Below are 19,333 nucleotides of genomic sequence, written 5' to 3'. Positions count from 1 at the left end.
TAGTGAGAAGTGCCTACCTAGCCTATTCAGCTGACGGTTGACAGGGCCCGCACCGTACACACGCCTCTACTGTTTTCTGACTCCTACCGAGGACTTTCCAGCTAGCTAGCCACGACTATCTCCCTCTGACAACACTTCTAGCGCCATGACATCCGAACGGCAAATATGACATTTTCGAGTATTTTATTTTAAATGTGTCGTTGTTCAAGAGGCTAACGTTAGTTCTGTTTTGTCGTTTTAGCAGTTTCCCCGATGGAGTCAGACGAGGACCCACAGAACGCTCGAGGTAAAAAACGGTTAACGTGTAAACTCGTACATCGCCTTGGTCCGTACAATTGCCCTTATTTTAGCGCCCCAAAAACGTAATACTCCCAGATCAACTGTAATGTCAATACCATTGTAAAGCACAATTTCTCTCCTTTCCAACAGAATCAATTACATGACCTAAACGCTGCCCGTTCCTGCATAATTCAAGCAGGCAAATGAGCCCCGTCTTTATAAAAATGGCGGGTGGGGAAGCTAAACTAATGCGTGATAGTGAGAAGGAGAGATGTCTTGTGGGAAAATAGCTTTTTTTCAATCGATCTGTCCAATTTATCACCTTATCACCTCTAATGTAAATAAAACACTATAAAGAGTTTATATAATGTGTCATTACATACCTATTTGAAGGTTTGTGTCGAATTTTAATCTGTTTTTTAGGGCGGCGCTAAAGTGATCTTAGAAGTAAACAGCGGCTTTGAGAATGATGACACAAAAAATGACTAGGTATCCCCCGTCACTGTCCAGTTCTTGTTTTTAAAGGATGATAGAAGTGCTACACCGGGTGGAGAGAGATTGTAAGACGGAAATAGTTGCTTTATGCGTGCTGTATGTTACGACATGACACGTCAAGATGTAACGGAGGGTCAGTTTTTTTTCAACTTTTCTCCAATACTATAGAGTACTATGTTGATCAACGCTTGAATAGAAACGTAGTTCACACCCCCGATTTTGATGTCAACACAGTCGCTACAGTCCCATTAGTTTTCTTTGTAGCCTCGTTTGAATGTTGCGGTTGCGCACATTTGTACGGATTGGGGTGAGTTTACGGGGAGTTTACGTTAGCTGGATAGCCAACTATCTGTCAAACTAGAATGAGCTAGTTTAACTGAAAGTAAAATGCATTATTCTTGATAACTAAATAGTCTGGGGATTTTAAATGTTTTAAATAACCTCAACCCCATATTGTTAATTATCCTCTTGCTCTTTTGCACCCCAGTATCTCTACTTGCACATCATCATCTGCACATCTATCACTCCAGTGTTAATGCTAAATTGTAATTATTTCGCCTCTATGGCCTATTTATTGCTTTACCTCTCTACTCTTCTACATTTGCACACACTGTACATGGATTTTTCTATTGTGATACTGACTGTACGTTTGTTTATATGTAACTCTGTTGTTTTTGTCGCACTGCTTTGCTTTATCTTGGCCAGGTCGCAGTTGTAAATGAGAACTTGTTCTCAACTGGCCTACCTGGTTAAATAAAGGTGAAAAGTGTATAGCTAGGCAACTTATTAGTGACTCTAGCTAATGTTGTGCTAACGTTACATTTAGAAACTAAGTTAACTACAGTTAGCTAACCAAACTACCAAATTATTTTTGTCTGAAAATAGTTGCTCAACTCCCCACTTTTTTACAGCAGTTAGCTAACAGCTTGGACAAGAAACCAAGAAATCTAACCAGCATAGCTAGCTAAGTGGCTAACCACCTGTCGTCACACTTTATTATAGCTAGCTAGCTAATGTAAGTGTAGATTTGGTGCAGAAAGCCAGGTTAAGTTGTTGGGAACATGAAAATGTATCCAAACAACAGTCAACCTTCGCTAGTGCTCATAAACATATGTATCTTGGGAATTTAATTCAATTGACCCCAAACTTGCCTATTTGATGACACTGAAATTGTCCCACAGGAACTGAATGAAGCCTTGGAAGGACACTCTGACAATGCAGAATGGTTCTGCCAACGAGCCTACGCCCAACTTCAACTGAAAAACTACAGCTGTAAGTCTCTTATCCTAACCCCCAACATCTTACCCAAACTTAAAGTACTGCTATCAGTCAGACCCTAACCCCAATCCTCCTTGCATCTTCTTAAAGTATTGTTGATTACGGGCTTGTAAATAAGCATTTCACTGTTTTATTTATGTGACAAATAAAATTTGATTTGGTCGACAAACTACTGCTCTAGCTTTTGATAAAATCCAACCTTTCTTTACTGATTTTCTGAAATTTGAATAATTTAATTAAAGTGATTGTCTTATGTTAGTTCTATATTTTTGTCTTTGCTTCAGAAACTTAAGCTATGTTTCTCGTGTGTGTGTCTGCCTGTCTCTACAGGAGCTGTCAACAATGCCAAGAAATCCCAGCAGCTCAACCCCAGCCTTCTTCTTGCCTTCATGAGAATGGGGTAAGACTTACCTACTGTGTATGTGATGATGAAGGCATTCCATTGCCTTCATGAGAACAGGGTATGTGTGCAATTTGGCCCTAGCCCATGATAGCTGAGTTGACATGCATTTACTTTTGCAGCTTGTGTATTTTCTGGCAGGAATGTCTGTCTGACTTTATTTCTGTGACTGTGGGGGGGGTTAAGTGCCTTGTACAACATCAGGAGATGGTACATGGGATCAGAGAGTAACCTCCCAGTGTCAATGCCACGTTCTGCTTACTTTTTTTATACGTACATAGAGACGCCACCAATTGTTGGTCATGGACATTTTGTTAAGTCATGGAGTAGGCATGATATTCCATCTGTTAAAATGTGCATGAACCCTGCCACTCCACATCCCCCTTAAATCATTCTATATGTCAAACTTAAATTGGTGTCAGTTTTTACCTGAGTTTCTATCTGTTACTGATAACAAGCCTGCCCCTGTCTCCCTCCCTTCAGAATGGCAGAGTAGCACCTGAACCACTTTGAGGTGTCACATGCTGCCTTCACGAAGGGACACAGCCTGGATGGTGAGGCCTGCTGAGGGGACAAGTGGAGGGCACAGGGGCCTGGTTCCATTTCAGCACCTACACCCTTCCACTAACACCTTCCCCTAATCCCTAAATCTCAAATCGCCCCTTACCCCTATCCTTAGACACGTCATGTACAGTACCAGTCAAACGTTTGGACACACCTATTCATTCAAGGGTTTTTCTTTACTTTTACTATTTTCTATATTGTAGAATAATAGTGAATACATCAAAACTACGAAATAACACACATGGAATTTTGTAGTAACCAAAAAAGTGTTCAACAAATCAACATTTATTTTATATTTGAGATTCTTCAATGTAGCCACCCTTTGTCTTGATGATAGCTTTTCACACTCTTGGCATTCTATCAACCAGCTTCATGAGGTGGTCACATGGAATGCATTCCAATTAACAAGTGTGCCTTGTTAATTTGTGGAATTTCATTCTTAATGCGTTTGAGTCAATCAGTTGTGTCAAGGTAGGGGTGGTACACAGAAGATAGCCCTATAAAAGTCCAAGTCCATATTATGGCAAGAACAGTTCAAATAAGCAAAGAGAAATGACAGTCCATCATTACTTTAAGACATGAAGGTCGGTCAATAAGGAAAATTTCAAGAACTTTGAAAGTTTCTTCAAGTGCAGTTGCCTAAAAACATCAAGCGCTATGAAATTGGCTCTCATGAGGACCGCCACAGGAAAGGAAGACCCAGAGTTACCTCTGCTGCAGAGGATAAGTTCATTAGAGTTACCAGTTTTTGCAGCCCAAATAAATGCTTCACAGAGTTCAAGTAACAGACACATCTCAACATCAACTGTTCAGAGGAGACAGTGTGAATCAGGCCTTCATGGTCCAATTGCTGCAAAGAAACGACTACTGAAGGACACCAGTAAGAAGAGACTTGCTTGGTCCAAGAAACACTAGCAATGGACATTAGACCGGTGGAAATCTGTCTAATGAAATGAGTCCAAATTTGACATTTCTGGTCCCAACCGCCGTGTCTTCGTGAGACGCAGAGTAGGTGAACGGATGATCTCTGCAGGTGTGGTTCCCACTGTGAAGCATGGAGGAGGAGGTGTGGGGGTGTTTTGCTGGTGACTCTGATTTATTTAGAATTCAAGCCACACTTAACCAGCAATTTTAACCCAGAATTCTGCAGTGATATGCCATCCCATCTGTTTTGCGATTAGTGGGAGTATCATTTAGTTTTTTTAACAGGACAATGAACCATAACACACCTCCAAGCTGTGTAAGGGTTATTTGACCAAGAAGGAGAGTGATGGAGTGCTGCATCAGATGACCTGGCCTCTGCAATCACCCGACCTCAACCCAATTGAGATGGTTTGGGATGAGTTGGACTGCAGAGTGAAGGAAAAGCAGCCAACAAGTGTTCAACATATGTGGGAACTTCTTCAAGACTGTTGCAAAAGCATTCCTAATGAAGCTGGTTGAGAGAATGCCAAGAGTGCAAAGATGTCAAGACAAAGGGTGGCTACTTTGAAGAATCTGAAATATAAAATATATTTTTTTTTGTTTTCTTTAACACTTTTTTTGCTTACTACATGATTCCATATGTGTTATTTCATAGTTTTTTTTTGTCTTCACTATTATTCTACAATGTAGAAAATAGTTTTTAAAAATCAAACACTTGAATGAGTAGGTGTGTCCAAACTTTTGACTGGTACTGTAGATCTAAAACCGTAAGATATTGTTGGTGTTAGAAATGTATAGTAACTCGGTATGTAACGATTCACCGATACGCATCGGCCCCCGGTTCTAATGTTTAAGATTTAAGTGCATCGGTTTGAACCAATCCAAATGAAGTATGCATCGCTCAGAAAACCCATTCAAATATTACACATTTCCGTTTCACTGTGTCTTTTATTCGGAAAATACCTTTTAACTGTTGTGACTGAACGGATGCTTCCTCCTTTAGTTTAGTAGCCTATCCAACTTTTATACATGTAACTGCGTATGACTGTCAGATAACAACTGTGGGAAAAGAGCTGCTCAATGGGAGGTAGGCCTATCCCTGTTCTAATAGGATATTCATACATCTGGCACCTTCAGCATTCAGATGCTTGTGAAATGACTTTTGACAATGTCAAGTCATAGGTTGTCACTCAGCTAATGAAGCCTATGTATTTTGCTGGGTCCTTGTTAACAAATGTAGACAATTGTTTTTTACTGGAGTTGTATAGCCTACCAGAGAGGAAAGCAACTCGCATCCAATTGCTGATTGGGGTTTTCAATCGTTCAGATTGTATTTAGAGTCACCATAAGAAATAGTTTTGCTACTTTTACTTTTAACAGTCAGTGTATTTGGTCATTTTTACATGAACAGGGTAATTTTATAAAAGACCAATAATTTCTCGTTAGGGAGCGCTCCTGTAAAATAACAGTCTAAACCATTCACTTTCAAGACAGGTCAAATCCATAGCTGCTTTATGTTAATTGGCTAAATGCCAAGCTATTGACGTAGTAGTCGTTTTTTCAGTCTGCAAAAATGACAAGTTAATCAGTGGGTGATGGTGGTTTCAGATTTTTAAAAGTTGGGGGACAAAAAGCATACATTTCCCATCCCTAATCTGATAGTTGGGTGGTAGATGCTCAGTCTGCCCAATTGCTCAGCTCTGGTGGCTACACACACCATTGACACACACACTAAAAAGTGTTGTTCCTGTATTGTATCGGAGACCATGCATATCGAATCATTCATGAAAGGAGAGCTGCACATCCCTAATAGTAACAGCTCTTGGTCTCTGATAGGAATATCAACTGTATTGGATGCACCTTCCATTCTGATCAAATGTACAGAAGTGTAAGTGGCTGTGTGTAGATTCTGCCTGCAGTAGTTATGTTCCAACTGGGTGAGAGAGTCTGAACACTGTGTTCTCCTTTCTGCTCCACAGGTTCAGATGACACTTTCCGAACGTGGCTCAAACGCTGTGAGGAGATGATGGTGAGTAAGTAGGATCTGTTCTCTTAGCTCAACCACCATCTAAAGCCTAGCCACAGGCCCATCTCCCACCTCTATCTGAATTCTATCACTGTACTAACTAAACTCATCATTAGAGAAGCTGTGTGTGTCTGTGGTTGTCGTCTCAAAGGGTTTAAACAGCCTGTTTGGATCACCATTTTTTTTCACCTTTATTTAACCAGGTATGCAAGTTGAGAACAAGTTCTCATTTACAATTGCGACCTGGCCAAGATAAAGCAAAGCAGTTCGACACATACAACAACACAGTTACACATGGAGTAAAACAAACATACAGTCAATAATACAGTAGAAAAATAAGTCTATATACAATGTGAGCAAATGAGGTGAGATAAGGGAGGTAAAGGCAAAAAAAGGCCATGGTGGCAAAGTAAATACAATATAGCAAGTAAAACACTTTGCAGTGGAAGAATGTGCAAAGTGGAGATAGAAATAATGGGGTGCAAAAGAGCTAAATAAATACAGTAGGGAAAGAGGTAGTTGTTTGGGCTAAATTATAGATGGGCTATGTACAGGTGCAGTAATCTGTGAGCTGCTCTGACAGCTGGTGCTTAAAGCTAGTGAGGGAGATAAGTGTTTCCAGTTTCAGAGTTTTTTGTAGTTCGTTCCAGTCATTGGCAGCAGAGAACTGGAAGTAGAGGCGGCCAAAGGAAGAATTGGTTTTGGGGGTGACCAGAGAGATATACCTGCTGGAGTGCGTGCTACAGATGGGTGCTGCTATGGTGACCAGCAAGCTGAGATAAGGGGGGACTTTACCTAGTAGGGTCTTGTAGATGACCTGGAGCCAGTGGGTTTGGCGACGAGTATGAAGCGAGGGCCAGCCAACGAGAGCGTACAGGTCGCAGTGGTGGGTAGTATATGGGGCTTTGGTGACAAAACGGATGGCACTGTGATAGACTGCATCCAATTTGTTGAGTAGGGTATTGGAGGCTATTTTCTAAATGACATCGCCAAAGTCGAGGATCGGTAGGATGGTCAGTTTTACAAGGGTATGTTTGGCAGCATGAGTGAAGGATGCTTTGTTGTGAAATAGGAAGCCGATTCTAGATTGAACTTTGGATTGGAGATGGTTGATGTGGGTCTGGAAGGAGAGGTTACAGTCTAACCAGACACCTAGGTATTTGTAGTTGTCCACATATTCTAAGTCAGAGCCGTCCAGAGTAGTAATGTTGGACAGGCAGGCAGTACAGTGCATTTGTCTGGGGTGGTGAGTGGGGGAGAGGTGCCTTGCCTCAGATCAACCCCAGTAAACATCCACACAGTTACACACACACACACATCCATGGGGTGTTGGGCTCGCGTTCAAAACAGCCATGTGACCCCCTCCCATCATAACAAAATATACATACACACACACACACATGGATAATACGTCTTCAAATAGATTAAAAACTACACATATTCAATGCACACACACACACACCTCAGTCGTCTGTTGCCATGAGCTGGCCTTACCCTGTGAGTTACCTCCCGTCTCTTTCATGTGTACAGTGACAGTGCTTACCACCAGTCCGCTTCTGTTTGACTCCCCCACTCACATCAAAACGTGGTGTGCACATGGCGATATCACTCACACACGCCTCCCTCTGCCTCCTCTCTCTCTAATGAAAGCAGTGAATATTATAACAGACATAACTGGTAAATACATTGAGGTTTGAATAGCTGTAGATGGACTGGCAAACAAACTGCCGCTGAGATGTCAGGGAGGTGTGTGTCTGTGGCGCTTTCTTGCGTGTGTTTGTGTGTTCCTCTGTTCGGTTAATGTATGGGTAATTTAAAACTGTTTGACTGTAACATTCTGTTTCCTGTCCCTTGCAGCGGCGAATCAGAACGGAAACGAGAATAAGGAGTGCTAACGGGTCTTCCTACAATTATTCTATCTCTGTACCATGCCTGTATCTATGTAAGTATTGCACCATGCACTTTTAAAGGGCCACAATGGAAATAAGTCATTTACTTTATTGTGCTATCCCTGGAAATGTTGCAATTTTTATTTATGTTATATTGTGTGTATTTTCAAACTGAAATAAATCAACCAACGCAAACCTTATGACTGTATACAGTTTTTTCTGACATTCAGTTCCACTTTCCGCCTCAAGCTGTTGTTCCCAGCTTTCCAAACCTTACTTATTCTGTTCTAATTGCTAGAGCGAGCACATCCAGTAAGCCCTGTCTCTTTCTCTCCTTTTTTGTTTGTTTAAACTTTCTCTCTTTTCCTGGGATGCCTGGATGCCACAGCAGACACCACACATCAAGTAAGTATACTTCATGGTTGTATTCCAAATATCCCCCTATTCTCTATAGTGCACAAATTTTCAAATAAGATTGTATTTGTCACATGCGCCGAATACAACAGGTGTAGACCTAGTGAAATGCTGAATACAACAGGTGTAGACCTAGTGAAATGCTGAATACAACAGGTGTAGACCTAGTGAAATGCTGAATACAACAGGTGTAGACCTAGTGAAATGCTGAATACAACAGGTGTAGACCTAGTGAAATGCTGAATACAACAGGTGTAGACCTAGTGAAATGCTGAATACAACAGGTGTAGACCTAGTGAAATGCTGAATACAACAGGTGTAGACCTAGTGAAATGCTGAATACAACAGGTGTAGACCTAGTGAAATGCTGAATACAACAGGTGTAGACCTAGTGAAATGCTGAATACAACAGGTGTAGACCTAGTGAAATGCTGAATACAACAGGTGTAGACCTAGTGAAATGCTGAATACAACAGGTGTAGACCTAGTGAAATGCTGAATACAACAGGTGTAGACCTAGTGAAATGCTGAATACAACAGGTGTAGACCTAGTGAAATGCTGAATACAACAGGTGTAGACCTAGTGAAATGCTGAATACAACAGGTGTAGACCTAGTGAAATGCTGAATACAACAGGTGTAGACCTAGTGAAATGCTGAATACAACAGGTGTAGACCTAGTGAAATGCTTTTACTTAGAAGCCCTTAACCAACAATACAGTTTTAAGAAGAACAAAAAAAAATATATATATATATAACAAATAATTAAAGAGCAGCAGTAAAATCACAATAGCGAGGCTATATACAGGGTAGTGATGCACCGATATGACATTTTTGGCCGATATGCGATATTTTCCTTGCCAGAAAAACCCAATACTGATATTTTATATTTTAGGGGTCTTTTAAGCATTCTAGTACAGTTAAATAGTTAACACACAGGCACATGGATGCTGCGGTTGAAGGCACTGCATCTCAGTGTAAGAGGCGTCCCTACAGTCCCTGGTTCGAATCCAGGCTGTATCACACCCGGCCGTGATTGAGATTCCCATCGGCCGGCCCACAATTGGCCCATCATCGTCTGGGGTAGGCCGTCATTGTAAATAAGAATTTGTTCGTAACTGACTTGCCTAAATAAAGGTTGCACACACACACACCACATTGACCAAAAAGTTATTTTGTTGGCATTTATGCATGTCCCCATTTACCAGTAAAACATAATAATAAAATTTATTTCACTTACTTGCTGTGCTGTTTTGTTGTTCAGTCGTTTCATTCTCATCCAGGATTTCTATGGAACGACGTTTGGGTCTTTGCATGTTAAAAAAGATATGCGTCAAATAACACTTTGATGTGTCAAATTAGCTTGTTGACCAATCAGGACCTGAATATGACTGCACGTCACATAATCATTTAACACATTCATACATTTTTTACGTTGTTATAACACATTGATTACACTAGCACTAGAATTTCATACATCACCACGATTCATCGATACGTATGCTATGTTGCTGGTAAAGTTGTCTCGCACCTACAGGGATGGTCATAAAAAAGCTGGATGGATGTAAACAATGTTCTTCCCCAAAAATATAGCAACACGACAATCTGCTAGGTGTCATTTTAGATGTTGTCATCTAAAATAACCCTAATTTAGAAGACCGTTCTTATTTGATTAATGGTGGTCGGGGCCATCTATGTGAAGCTAGCCACAATAAGGATTAGCCACAATAGCGGTTAGCCTTCAAAATAAAAGTATGGCATAATTATTTTGACGGTGCTGCTGTATCTTTTTTGACACGCAAAGACCCAAACGGCATTCCATTGTATGTATGTCGTGAAGCTAACAGCAGTGACGCTATTACTGTGTAACTCTGGTAGGGAAACTTCTGGAAAAATAGCGGACTTGGTAGTGTGTACCAGGGCTTGACGAGTCTGCAAAAGCCAACATCACCCACGACAGAGAACGGTTGATTGTCAAGGAAAATGAATTCCATTATCTTGGCTTTAATGGATTTCGCATTTGAGTTGTCTCACTGATATTTTCTTACTCCTTCAAAGGACTGCTCGACTTGTTGACTGCTCGATCCACACAGCAGACATTGTGGGCTAGGTTAGGAATGCTATGTAGCGCAACATTTTACATGGCGTCATTACGTCATGTACCTACGTTATAGGTATGCACGTCAGCTTTGACATCGGTTTTGCACATCGGCTTTAAACTAGACATCGATGTTTGCATTTTAAGCTAATATTGTCCGATTCCGATATCTTCCCTGATATATCGTGCATCCCTAATACAGGCGGTACCGGTTAGTTGAGGTAATATGTACGTGCAGGTAGAGTTATTAAAGTGACTTTGCATAGATAATAACAGAGTAGCAGCAGCGTAAAGGGGGGGGGGGCAGGCAATGCAAATAGTCTGGGTAGCCATTTGATTACATGTTCAGGAGCCTTATGGCTTGGGGGTAGAAGCTGTTTAGAAGCCTCTTCGACCTAGACTTGGCACTCCGGTACAGCTTTCCGTGCGGTAGCAGAGGAAACAGTCTATGGTGGCTGGAGGCTTTGACAATTTTTAGGGCCTTCCTCTGACACTGCCTGCTATAGAGGTCCTGGATGGCAGGAAACTTGGCCCCGGTGATGTACTGGGCCGTACACACTGCCCTCTGTAGCGTTGGACTAGTAACCGGAAGGTTGCAAGTTCAAATCCTGACAAGGTACAAATCTGTCGTTCTGCCCCTGAACAGGCAGTTAACCCACTGTTCCTAGGCCGTCATTGAAAATAAGAATTTGTTCTTAACTGACTTGCCTAGTTAAATAAAGGTAAAATAAATTGTCGTGATCAGGCTGTTGTCATCAGCAAACTTAATGATGGTGTTGGGGACGTGCCTGGCCGTGCATTCATGAGTACAGGAGGGAGTACAGGAGGGGGGACTAAGCACGCACCCCTGAAGGGCCCCCTTGTTGAGGTGAGTGTGGCAGATGTGGTGTTACCTACTCTCACCACCTGGGGGCGGCCTGTCAGGAAGTCATGGATCCAGTTGCAGAGAGAGGTGTTTGTTCCCAGGGTCCTTGGCTTAGTGATGAGCTTTGAGGGCACTATGGTGTTGACACTGACCTTAACACCTGAAAGCTATTCATTGAATAGCCACAATGAATAGGTGTTCCTTTTGTCTAGGTGTGAAAGGTCAGTGTGGAGTGCAATAGAGATTGCATCATCTGTGGATCTGTTGGGTCAGTATGCAAATTGAAGTGGGTCTAGGGTTTCTGGGATAATAGTGTTGATGTGAGATATGACCAGCCATTCAAAGCACTTCATGGCTACAGATGTGAGTGCTACTGGTCGGTAGTCATTTAGGCAGGTTACCTTAGTGTTCTTGGGCACAGGGACTATGGTGGTCTTCTTAAAACATGTTGGGCGCTTTGCCTGTTTGATTGTTCGTCGGAGGGCATAGCGGGATTTCTTATAAGCTTCCGGGTTAGAGTCCCGCTCCTTGAAAGCGGCAGCTCTACCCTTTAGCTCAAATCAAATGTATTTATAAAGCCCTTCTTACATTGGCATATATCTCAAAGTGCTGTACAGAAACCCAGCATAAAACTCCAAACAGCAAGCAATGCAGGTGTAGAAGCACGCTGGCTAGGAAAAACCAGAACCTAGGAAGAAACCTAGAGAGGAACCAGGCTATGAGGGGTGGCCAGTCCTCTTCTGGCTGTGCCGGGTGGAGATTATAACAGAACATGGCCAAGATGTTCATAGATGACCAGCAGGGTCAACTAATAATAATCACAGTGGTTATCGAGGGTGCAACAGGTCAGCATCAGGAGTAAATGTCAGTTGGCTTTTTATAGCCGATCATTCAGAGTATATTTTTACTGCTCCTGCTGTCTCTAGAGAGTTGAAAACAGAAGGTCTGGGACAGGTAGCACGTCCGGTGAACAGGTAAGTGTTCCATAGCCGCATGCAGAACAGTTGAAACTGGGGCAGCAGCACGGCCAGGTGGACTGGGGAAAGCAAGGAGTCATCAGGCCAGGTAGTCCTGAGGCATGGTCCTTGGGCTCAGGTCCTCCTCCGAGAGAGGGAGAAAGAAAGGAAGAGAGAGTGAATTAGAGAGAGCATACTTAAATTCACACAGGACACCGGATAAGACAGGAGATATACTCCAGATATAACAGGCTGACCCTAGCCCTCCGACACATAAACTAGCTCAGTGTGGATGTTGCCTGTAATCCATGGCTTCTGGTTGGGGTCTGTACGCGCAGTCACTGTGGGGATGACTTCATCGAGGCATTTATTGAGGAAGCCAGTAACTGATGTGGTGTATTCCTCAATGCCATCGGAAGAATCCCAGAACATATTCCAGTCTGTGCTAGCAAAACAGTCCTGTAGTTTAGCATCTGCTTCATCTGATCACTTTTTTTAAATTGACTGAGTCACTGGTGTTTCCTGCTTTAATTTTTGCTTGTAAGCAGGAGTCAGGAGGATATAATTATGGTCAGATTTGCAAAATGGTGGGCGAGGGAGAGCTTTGTACACGTCTGTGTGTGTGGAGTAAAGGTGGGGGGACATTCAACATGCTGGTAGAAATGAGGTAAAACTGATTTAAGTTTGCCTGCAATAAAGTCTCGGCCACTAGGAGCGCCACCTCTGGATAAGTGTTTTCCTGTTTGCTTATGGCCAACTACAGCTCATTGAGTGCGGTCTTAGTGCCAGCAACGGTTTATGGTGGTACACCACATCGGTTTGTGGTGGAAAACTCTCTAGGTAGATAGTGTATTCTACAGCTTATCATGAGATACTTTACCTCAGGTGAGCAAAACCTCAAGACTTCCTTAGATATCGTGGACCAGCTGTTGTTTACAAATATACATAGCTCGCCACCCCTTGTCTTACCAGAGGCTGCTGTTCTATCCTGCCGATACAGTGTATAACCCGCCAGCTGTATGTTATTCATGTCGTCGTTCAGCCACGACTCAGTGAAACATAAGATATTACAGTTTTTAATGTCCCGTTGGTAGGATATACGTGATTGTAGTTTTGGCCAGAGCCCTATGGTGCCTGGTCAAAAGTAGTGCACTACATAGGGAATAGTGGCCATTTGGGACTCATTATATATGCAGGAAGGTAGGATAACTTGATCTTACACTTCAGGGCCAACCTGTACTAAATGTGTGTGTCTACTTCCTCAGACACGACTGGTACCAGACAGACTCCCAGGTCATCATCACCATCATGGTGAAAAATGCTCCCAAGGATGGTGTTATCATAAATTTTGACAACAGACAGGTACACACACACATAGTCACACACAAATATAAACAAGCATGGGACACACACAGAATTGTGTCAGATAAACTCAGCAAAAAGAAAAACGTCCCTTTTCAGGACCCTGTCTTTCAAAGATAATTCGTAAAATCCCAGACTACAGATCTTCTTTGTAAAGGGTTAAAACACTGTTTCCCATGCTTGTTCAATGACCCATAAAAAATTAATGAACATGCACCTGTGGAATGGTCGTTACCTTCTTATGGGGCGGCAGGGTAGCCTAGTGGTTAGAGTGTTGGATTAGCAACCGGACGGTTGCAAGTTCAAAACTCCCGAGCTGGCATGTCTGTCGTTCTGCCCCTGAACAGGCAGTTAACCCACTGTTCCTAGGCCGTCATTGAAAATAAGAAGTTGTTCTTAACTGACTTGCCTAGTTAAATAAAGGTAAAATAAAATAAAATAAATTATGGCTGCAGGGGCAGTATTGAGGAGCTTGGATGAAAGGTGCCCAGAGTAAACGGCCTGCTCCTCAGTCCCAGTTGCTAATATATGCATATTATTATTAGTATTGGATAGAAAACGCTCTGAAGTTTCTAAAACTGTTTGAATGATGTCTGTGAGTATAACAGAACTCATATGGCAGGCAAAAACCTGAGAAGAAATCCAAACAGGAAGTGAGAAATCTGAGGTTGGTCGATTTTCAACCCAGCCCCTATTGAATTCACAGTGGGATATGGTTGAAGTTGGGCTTCCACTAGATGTCAACCATCTTTAGAAACTTGAATGAGGCTTCTACTTTGTTGTGGGGCTGAATAAGAGCTGAATGAGTCAGGTTACTGGCAGAAAGCCATTTCCTGGTCACGCGCATTTCACATGACTTTGCGTCTGAACTTTTGCCTGGACCTGCCCACGCATCTTGAGTTTAGATTGTGTACTGAACGCGCAAACCAAAAGGAGTTATTTGGATATAAATTATGGACTTTATGGAACAAATCAAACATTTATTGTGGAACTGGGATTCCTGAGAGTGCATTCTGATGAAGATCATCAAAGGTAAGTGAATATTTATAATGCTATTTCTGACTCCTGTTGACTCCAACATGGCGGATATCTTTTTGGGTTGTGTTGGTCTCTGAGTGCCGTACTCAGATTATTTCATGGTTTGCTTTTTTAAATTTGACAAAGCAGTTGCATTAAGGAGAAGTATATCTTTAATTCTGTGAATAACACTTGTGTCTTTTATCAATGTTTATTATGAGCATTTCTGTAAATTGATGTCGCTCTGTGCAAATTCACGGGATGTTTTGGAGGCAAAGCCAAATGTAAATTGAGGTTTTTGGATATAAATATGAACTTGATTGAACAAAACATACAAGTATTGTGTAACATGTTGTCCCGGGAGGGTCATCTGATGAAGAATATCAAAGGTTAATGATTCATTTGATCTCTATTTCTGCTTTTTGTGACTCCTCTCTTTGGTTGGAAAATCGCTGTATGCTTTCTGTGACTAGTTGCTGACCTAACATAATGATATGTTCTGCTTTCGCCGAAAAGCTTTTTTTGAAATCGGTCACTGTGGTTGGATTAACGAGAATTTTATCTTTAAAATGGTGTCTAATACTTGTATGTTTGAGAATTTTGAATTGTGAGATTTCTGTTGATTGAATTTGGCGCCCTGCAATTTCATTGGCTGTTGGCGAGGGGTTCCGCAAGCGGAACGTTCCTAGACAGGTTAAAACTTCTTATGGCTGAAATCCCATTAACGGGATCGATATGACAACAGCCAGTGAAAGTGCAGGGCGACAAATTCAAAACAACAAATCTCATAATTAAAATTCCTCAAACATACATGTATCTTATATCGTTTTAAAGGTAATCTTGTTGTTAATCCCACCACAGTGTTCGATTTCAAATAGGCTTTACAGCGAAAGCACCACAAACTATCATGTTAGGTCACCACCAAGCCACAGAAAAACACAGCCATTTTTCCAGCCAAAGAGAGGAGTCACAAAAAGCACAAATAGAGATAAAAATTAATCACTAACCTTTGATGATCTTCATCAGATGAAACTAATAGGACTTCATGTTACACAATATATGTATGTTTTGTTTGATAAAGTTCATATTTATATCAAAACATCTGAGTTTACATTGGCGCGTTACGTTCACTAGTTCCAAAAACATCCAGTGATTTTGCATAGCCACATCGACTCAACAGAAATACTCATCATAAATTTTGATGAAAATACAAGTTATACACATGGAATTATAGATATACCTCTCCTTAAGACACTAACAGCTTACAGACGGTAGGAAATTAAGGTCAGAGTTATGAACACTTAGGACACTAAAGAGACCTTTCTACTGACTCTGAAAAACCAAAAGAAAGATGCCCAGGGTCCCTGCTCATCTGTGTGAACGTGCCTTAGACATGCTGCATGGAGGCATGAGGACTGCAGATGTGGCCAGGGCAATAAATTGCAATGTCCGTACTGAGAAGCCTAAGATAGTGCTACAGAGAGACAGGACGGACAGCTGATCGTTCTCGCAGTGGCAGACCACGTGTATCAACACCTGCACAGGATTGGTACATCCGAACATCACACCTGCGGGTCAGGTACAGGATGGCAACAACTGCCCGAGTTACACCAGGAATGCACAATCCCTCCATCGGTGCTCAGACTGTCCACAATAGGCTGAGAGAGGCTGGACTGAGGGCTTGTAGGTCTGTTGTCTGGTGAGGACCTGCCTTACATCACCAGCAACAACGTCACCTATGGGCACAAACCCACCGTCGCTGAACCAGACAGGACTGGTAAAAAATTCTCTTTACTGACGAGCCGCGGTTTTGTCTCACCAGGGGTGATGGTCGGATTTGCGTTTATCGTCGAAGGAAAGAGTGTTACACCAAGGCCTGTACTCTGGAGCGGGATCGATTTGGAGGTGGAGGGTCCGTCGTGGTCTGGGGCGGTGTGTCACAGCATCATCGGACTGAGCTTGTTGTCATTGCAGGCAATCTCAACGCTGTGTGTTACAGGGAAGACATCCTCCTCCCTCATGTGGTACCCTTCCTGCCGGCTCATCCTGACATGACCCTCCAGCATGACAATGCCACCAGCCATACTGCTCGTTCTGTGTGTGATTTTCTGCAAGACAGTGTTCTGCCATGGCCAGCGAAGAGCCTGGTTCTCACGTCTTGGACCTGTTAGATTGGAGGGTGAGGGCTAGGGCCCCCCCCCCCAGTCTGGGATCTTGCAGGTGCCTTGGTGGAAGAGTGGTGTAACATACAGCAGGATCTTGCATATCTGGTGCTGTCCATGAGGAGGAGATGCACTGCAGTACTCAGTATCTGGTGTGGCCACCAGCTGCATTGACTGTTACTTTTGACCACCCCCCCTTTGTTCAGGGACACATTTCATTTCTGTTAGTCACATGTCTGTGGAACTTGGTCAGTTTATGTCTCAGTTGTTGAATCTTGTTATGTTCATACAAATATTTGCACATGTTAAGTTTGCTGAAAATAAACGCAGTTGACAGTGGGAGGACGTTTCTTTTTTTGAGTTTATATACACGCACACACACACATCAGTGTAAGGGGCTCTTGAGGAGAGAAGTACAGTTCCAAGCTGCCAGAGTATTAGCCCTGTATAGTTGCTGAGGAGGAAGCTGTCCCTAGCATGTCTTTATTTCTCATCTTATTGACGTTAAAATTAGTCTGTTTGCGGCGGTGGTGTAGATAACATTGAATCAATTCGAAGTATGGGCATAGTGTTGTATCTGTGCTGTAAATGAATGATTTGGGTTTAAATGAGATGGAGATGAGGAGTAATGGATGTTCTGGATCTGAAATGAAAGATTTCAGGGGAGTAATTCAGAGGGGAGTCATTCGCCCAGAGGCTGAGTAGGGCTCGTGTGCGTACACAGCTGTACAGCAGTAAAATAGGGGGTTATTGTGCCCCCTGAGGTCCCGTTACAGTAGAGCAGCGCTCCCTCTGAAACACACAGAGAGGGGCCTGATTCCAATTCCACATCTCGCACCCCTCCCTTCTCTCTGCCCTTGCCCACTCTCTCTTTCTGTGGTTGTGAGAACAGTAGGGGAGGTGTTATTATGGGTAATAAGATGGCTAGGGTCTTTTCCTCCAGGGGCACTGCAATGGGCACATGTTCCTTCATACATACACGCTCACTCACTCCCCCAGCTAGGCCCTCAGGGGTGCCTGTAAACTCAGGGAGGGTAAACTGTTCCTAGATCTAAGTCTAAATCCCCAATCCAAGAAAGAAAGCCCAACTGATTTCAGACCAGCACTAAACCCCTCAGGGTGAATTTGACGAAACGGTCCTCGACCCCCACCCCACTATAAAAAGAGGTGTGTGTTTTATAATTGTGTGTATCTCTCTCTTTAGTTGTCGGCTGAGGTGAAGCTTCCTTCAGGGGAGGACTTCAGCTTGAACATGAAGCTGCTGCATTCCATTGTCCCCCAACACAGCACCTTCAAGGTCCTCTCCACAAAGGTAACACACACGTCAAACCACTCAGCCTATCAGAACTACCATTTGCCTCAAAAAGGGCATAACATTGCAGCGCTCAGTCTTTATAAGGGACCCATAGCGATGTGATTTAACACACAGCAGGTTACCAGAGAATAACCACACTGAAATGTGGTAAATAACCATTAGTATAACAGAGAGTTCTCTTTAATACAGACCTGACTGTGTCAACACACACCAGAGAGCTTCCCTGTGAGGATTAACAAGCTCTGAAGTTGTTGGTAATTATGGACATTAATGACTGGGAAGGACACTTGTTAGTGTACACTAATATGTGTGTATATAGTGTAGACCAGGGGTCTCACATTTTTACATTTGAGTAATTTGGCAGAAACTCTTATCCACAGCAATTTACAGGAGCAATTAGTGTTAAGTGCTTTTGCTCAAGGGCACATTGACAGATTTTTCACTTAGTCAGCTCTTAATGCTAGACTACCTGCTGCCAAACCTGTTCCTAGTACCGCCCTGTAGGTTTTTCACCAACCATAATCTAGCGCACCCAATTCTAATAATTAGCTGGTTGATAAGCTGAACCAGGTTAGTCACAACTGGGGTTGGAGCGAAAACCTACAGGAGGGAAGCTCTCCAGGAACAGGGTTGGAGAGCCCTGGTGTAGGCTAATGAGGGTGTAGGCATCTCTCCATGGCTCTCTGGTGTTTCTGCTGTATTCTGTTGAACTGGACAATCCTTCTGAATGTCAAAATGGAATATAGATATATTGTATCGACGACAAATGGCACGCTTGAAAAGGTTTCAATGAGTGTATGGCTAGCTTGAAACGGATCCAATGAGTTTGTGAGAATTTCATCCTGTGTTTGTGCGTGTACATGTCTAAAAGGGTTTGGGTGAGAGGGAGGGAGAGAGCCAACCCATCGAGTGTGCTTTGGGAATCTGTGGATAGGTGTAGGCTGTCGGGGCTCGCTCAGGGCATGAGATGGTGCTCAGTCTGCTAACGAGATAGTGGGACATGCCACACACACAGCACAACGGGGGGGAGGATGACAGAGCGTGAAGGGGGAGATGATTTGGAGGACAGATAGACATGCAGCCTCATAGCTCAGCCGAGAGGGGAAAAGATGGAGGGACAGAAAGAAGAAATGGATTAGAAAGTGAGGTAGAGAAGTGTCAAGTTATTCCTGAGTTCCTGCCAGCCAATGCCAAAACTAGTTTCCCCCCTAGAGAGAGGATGTAGCACCTCTTTCCTCCCCACAAACACTCACTCACAGTTCACCGTGGCGACAGCAGACACAGAGGTGC

The 19,333-nt window shown here is 42.9% G+C and overlaps 1 protein-coding gene and 1 long non-coding RNA gene across 3 annotated transcripts in view; both read left to right on the top strand.

Annotated features, from left to right (window-relative positions):
• Window positions 1–25: 25 nt before the first annotated feature.
• LOC116352850 (uncharacterized) lies at window positions 26–2,452 on the top strand. Its single transcript, XR_004206287.1, has 3 exons — window positions 26–286; window positions 1,956–2,046; window positions 2,383–2,452. It is a non-coding gene; the product is annotated as an uncharacterized LOC116352850 (long non-coding RNA).
• Window positions 2,453–2,783: 331 nt separating this feature from the next.
• Window positions 2,784–19,333, top strand: part of LOC109874744 (protein SGT1 homolog) — a 39,485-nt gene continuing 22,935 nt past the window's right edge. The window contains exons 1-5 of one of the 2 annotated variants that reach the window (XM_031809749.1): window positions 2,784–3,006; window positions 5,920–5,969; window positions 7,824–7,908; window positions 8,247–8,260; window positions 17,933–18,040. In XM_031809749.1, coding sequence (XP_031665609.1) covers window positions 5,964–5,969; window positions 7,824–7,908; window positions 8,247–8,260; window positions 17,933–18,040 — 213 coding nt within the window. In that variant the 5' untranslated portion in view covers window positions 2,784–3,006; window positions 5,920–5,963. Of the gene's footprint in view, window positions 3,007–5,919; window positions 5,970–7,823; window positions 7,909–8,243; window positions 8,261–17,932; window positions 18,041–19,333 lie in introns of both variants that reach the window. The other variant, XM_031809748.1, reaches the window with a different exon arrangement.

The sequence above is a fragment of the Oncorhynchus kisutch genome, linkage group LG30 (assembly GCF_002021735.2).
Source record: "Oncorhynchus kisutch isolate 150728-3 linkage group LG30, Okis_V2, whole genome shotgun sequence".
Lineage (NCBI taxonomy): Eukaryota > Metazoa > Chordata > Actinopteri > Salmoniformes > Salmonidae > Oncorhynchus > Oncorhynchus kisutch.
This window is presented reverse-complemented; position numbering and strand designations above follow the sequence as displayed.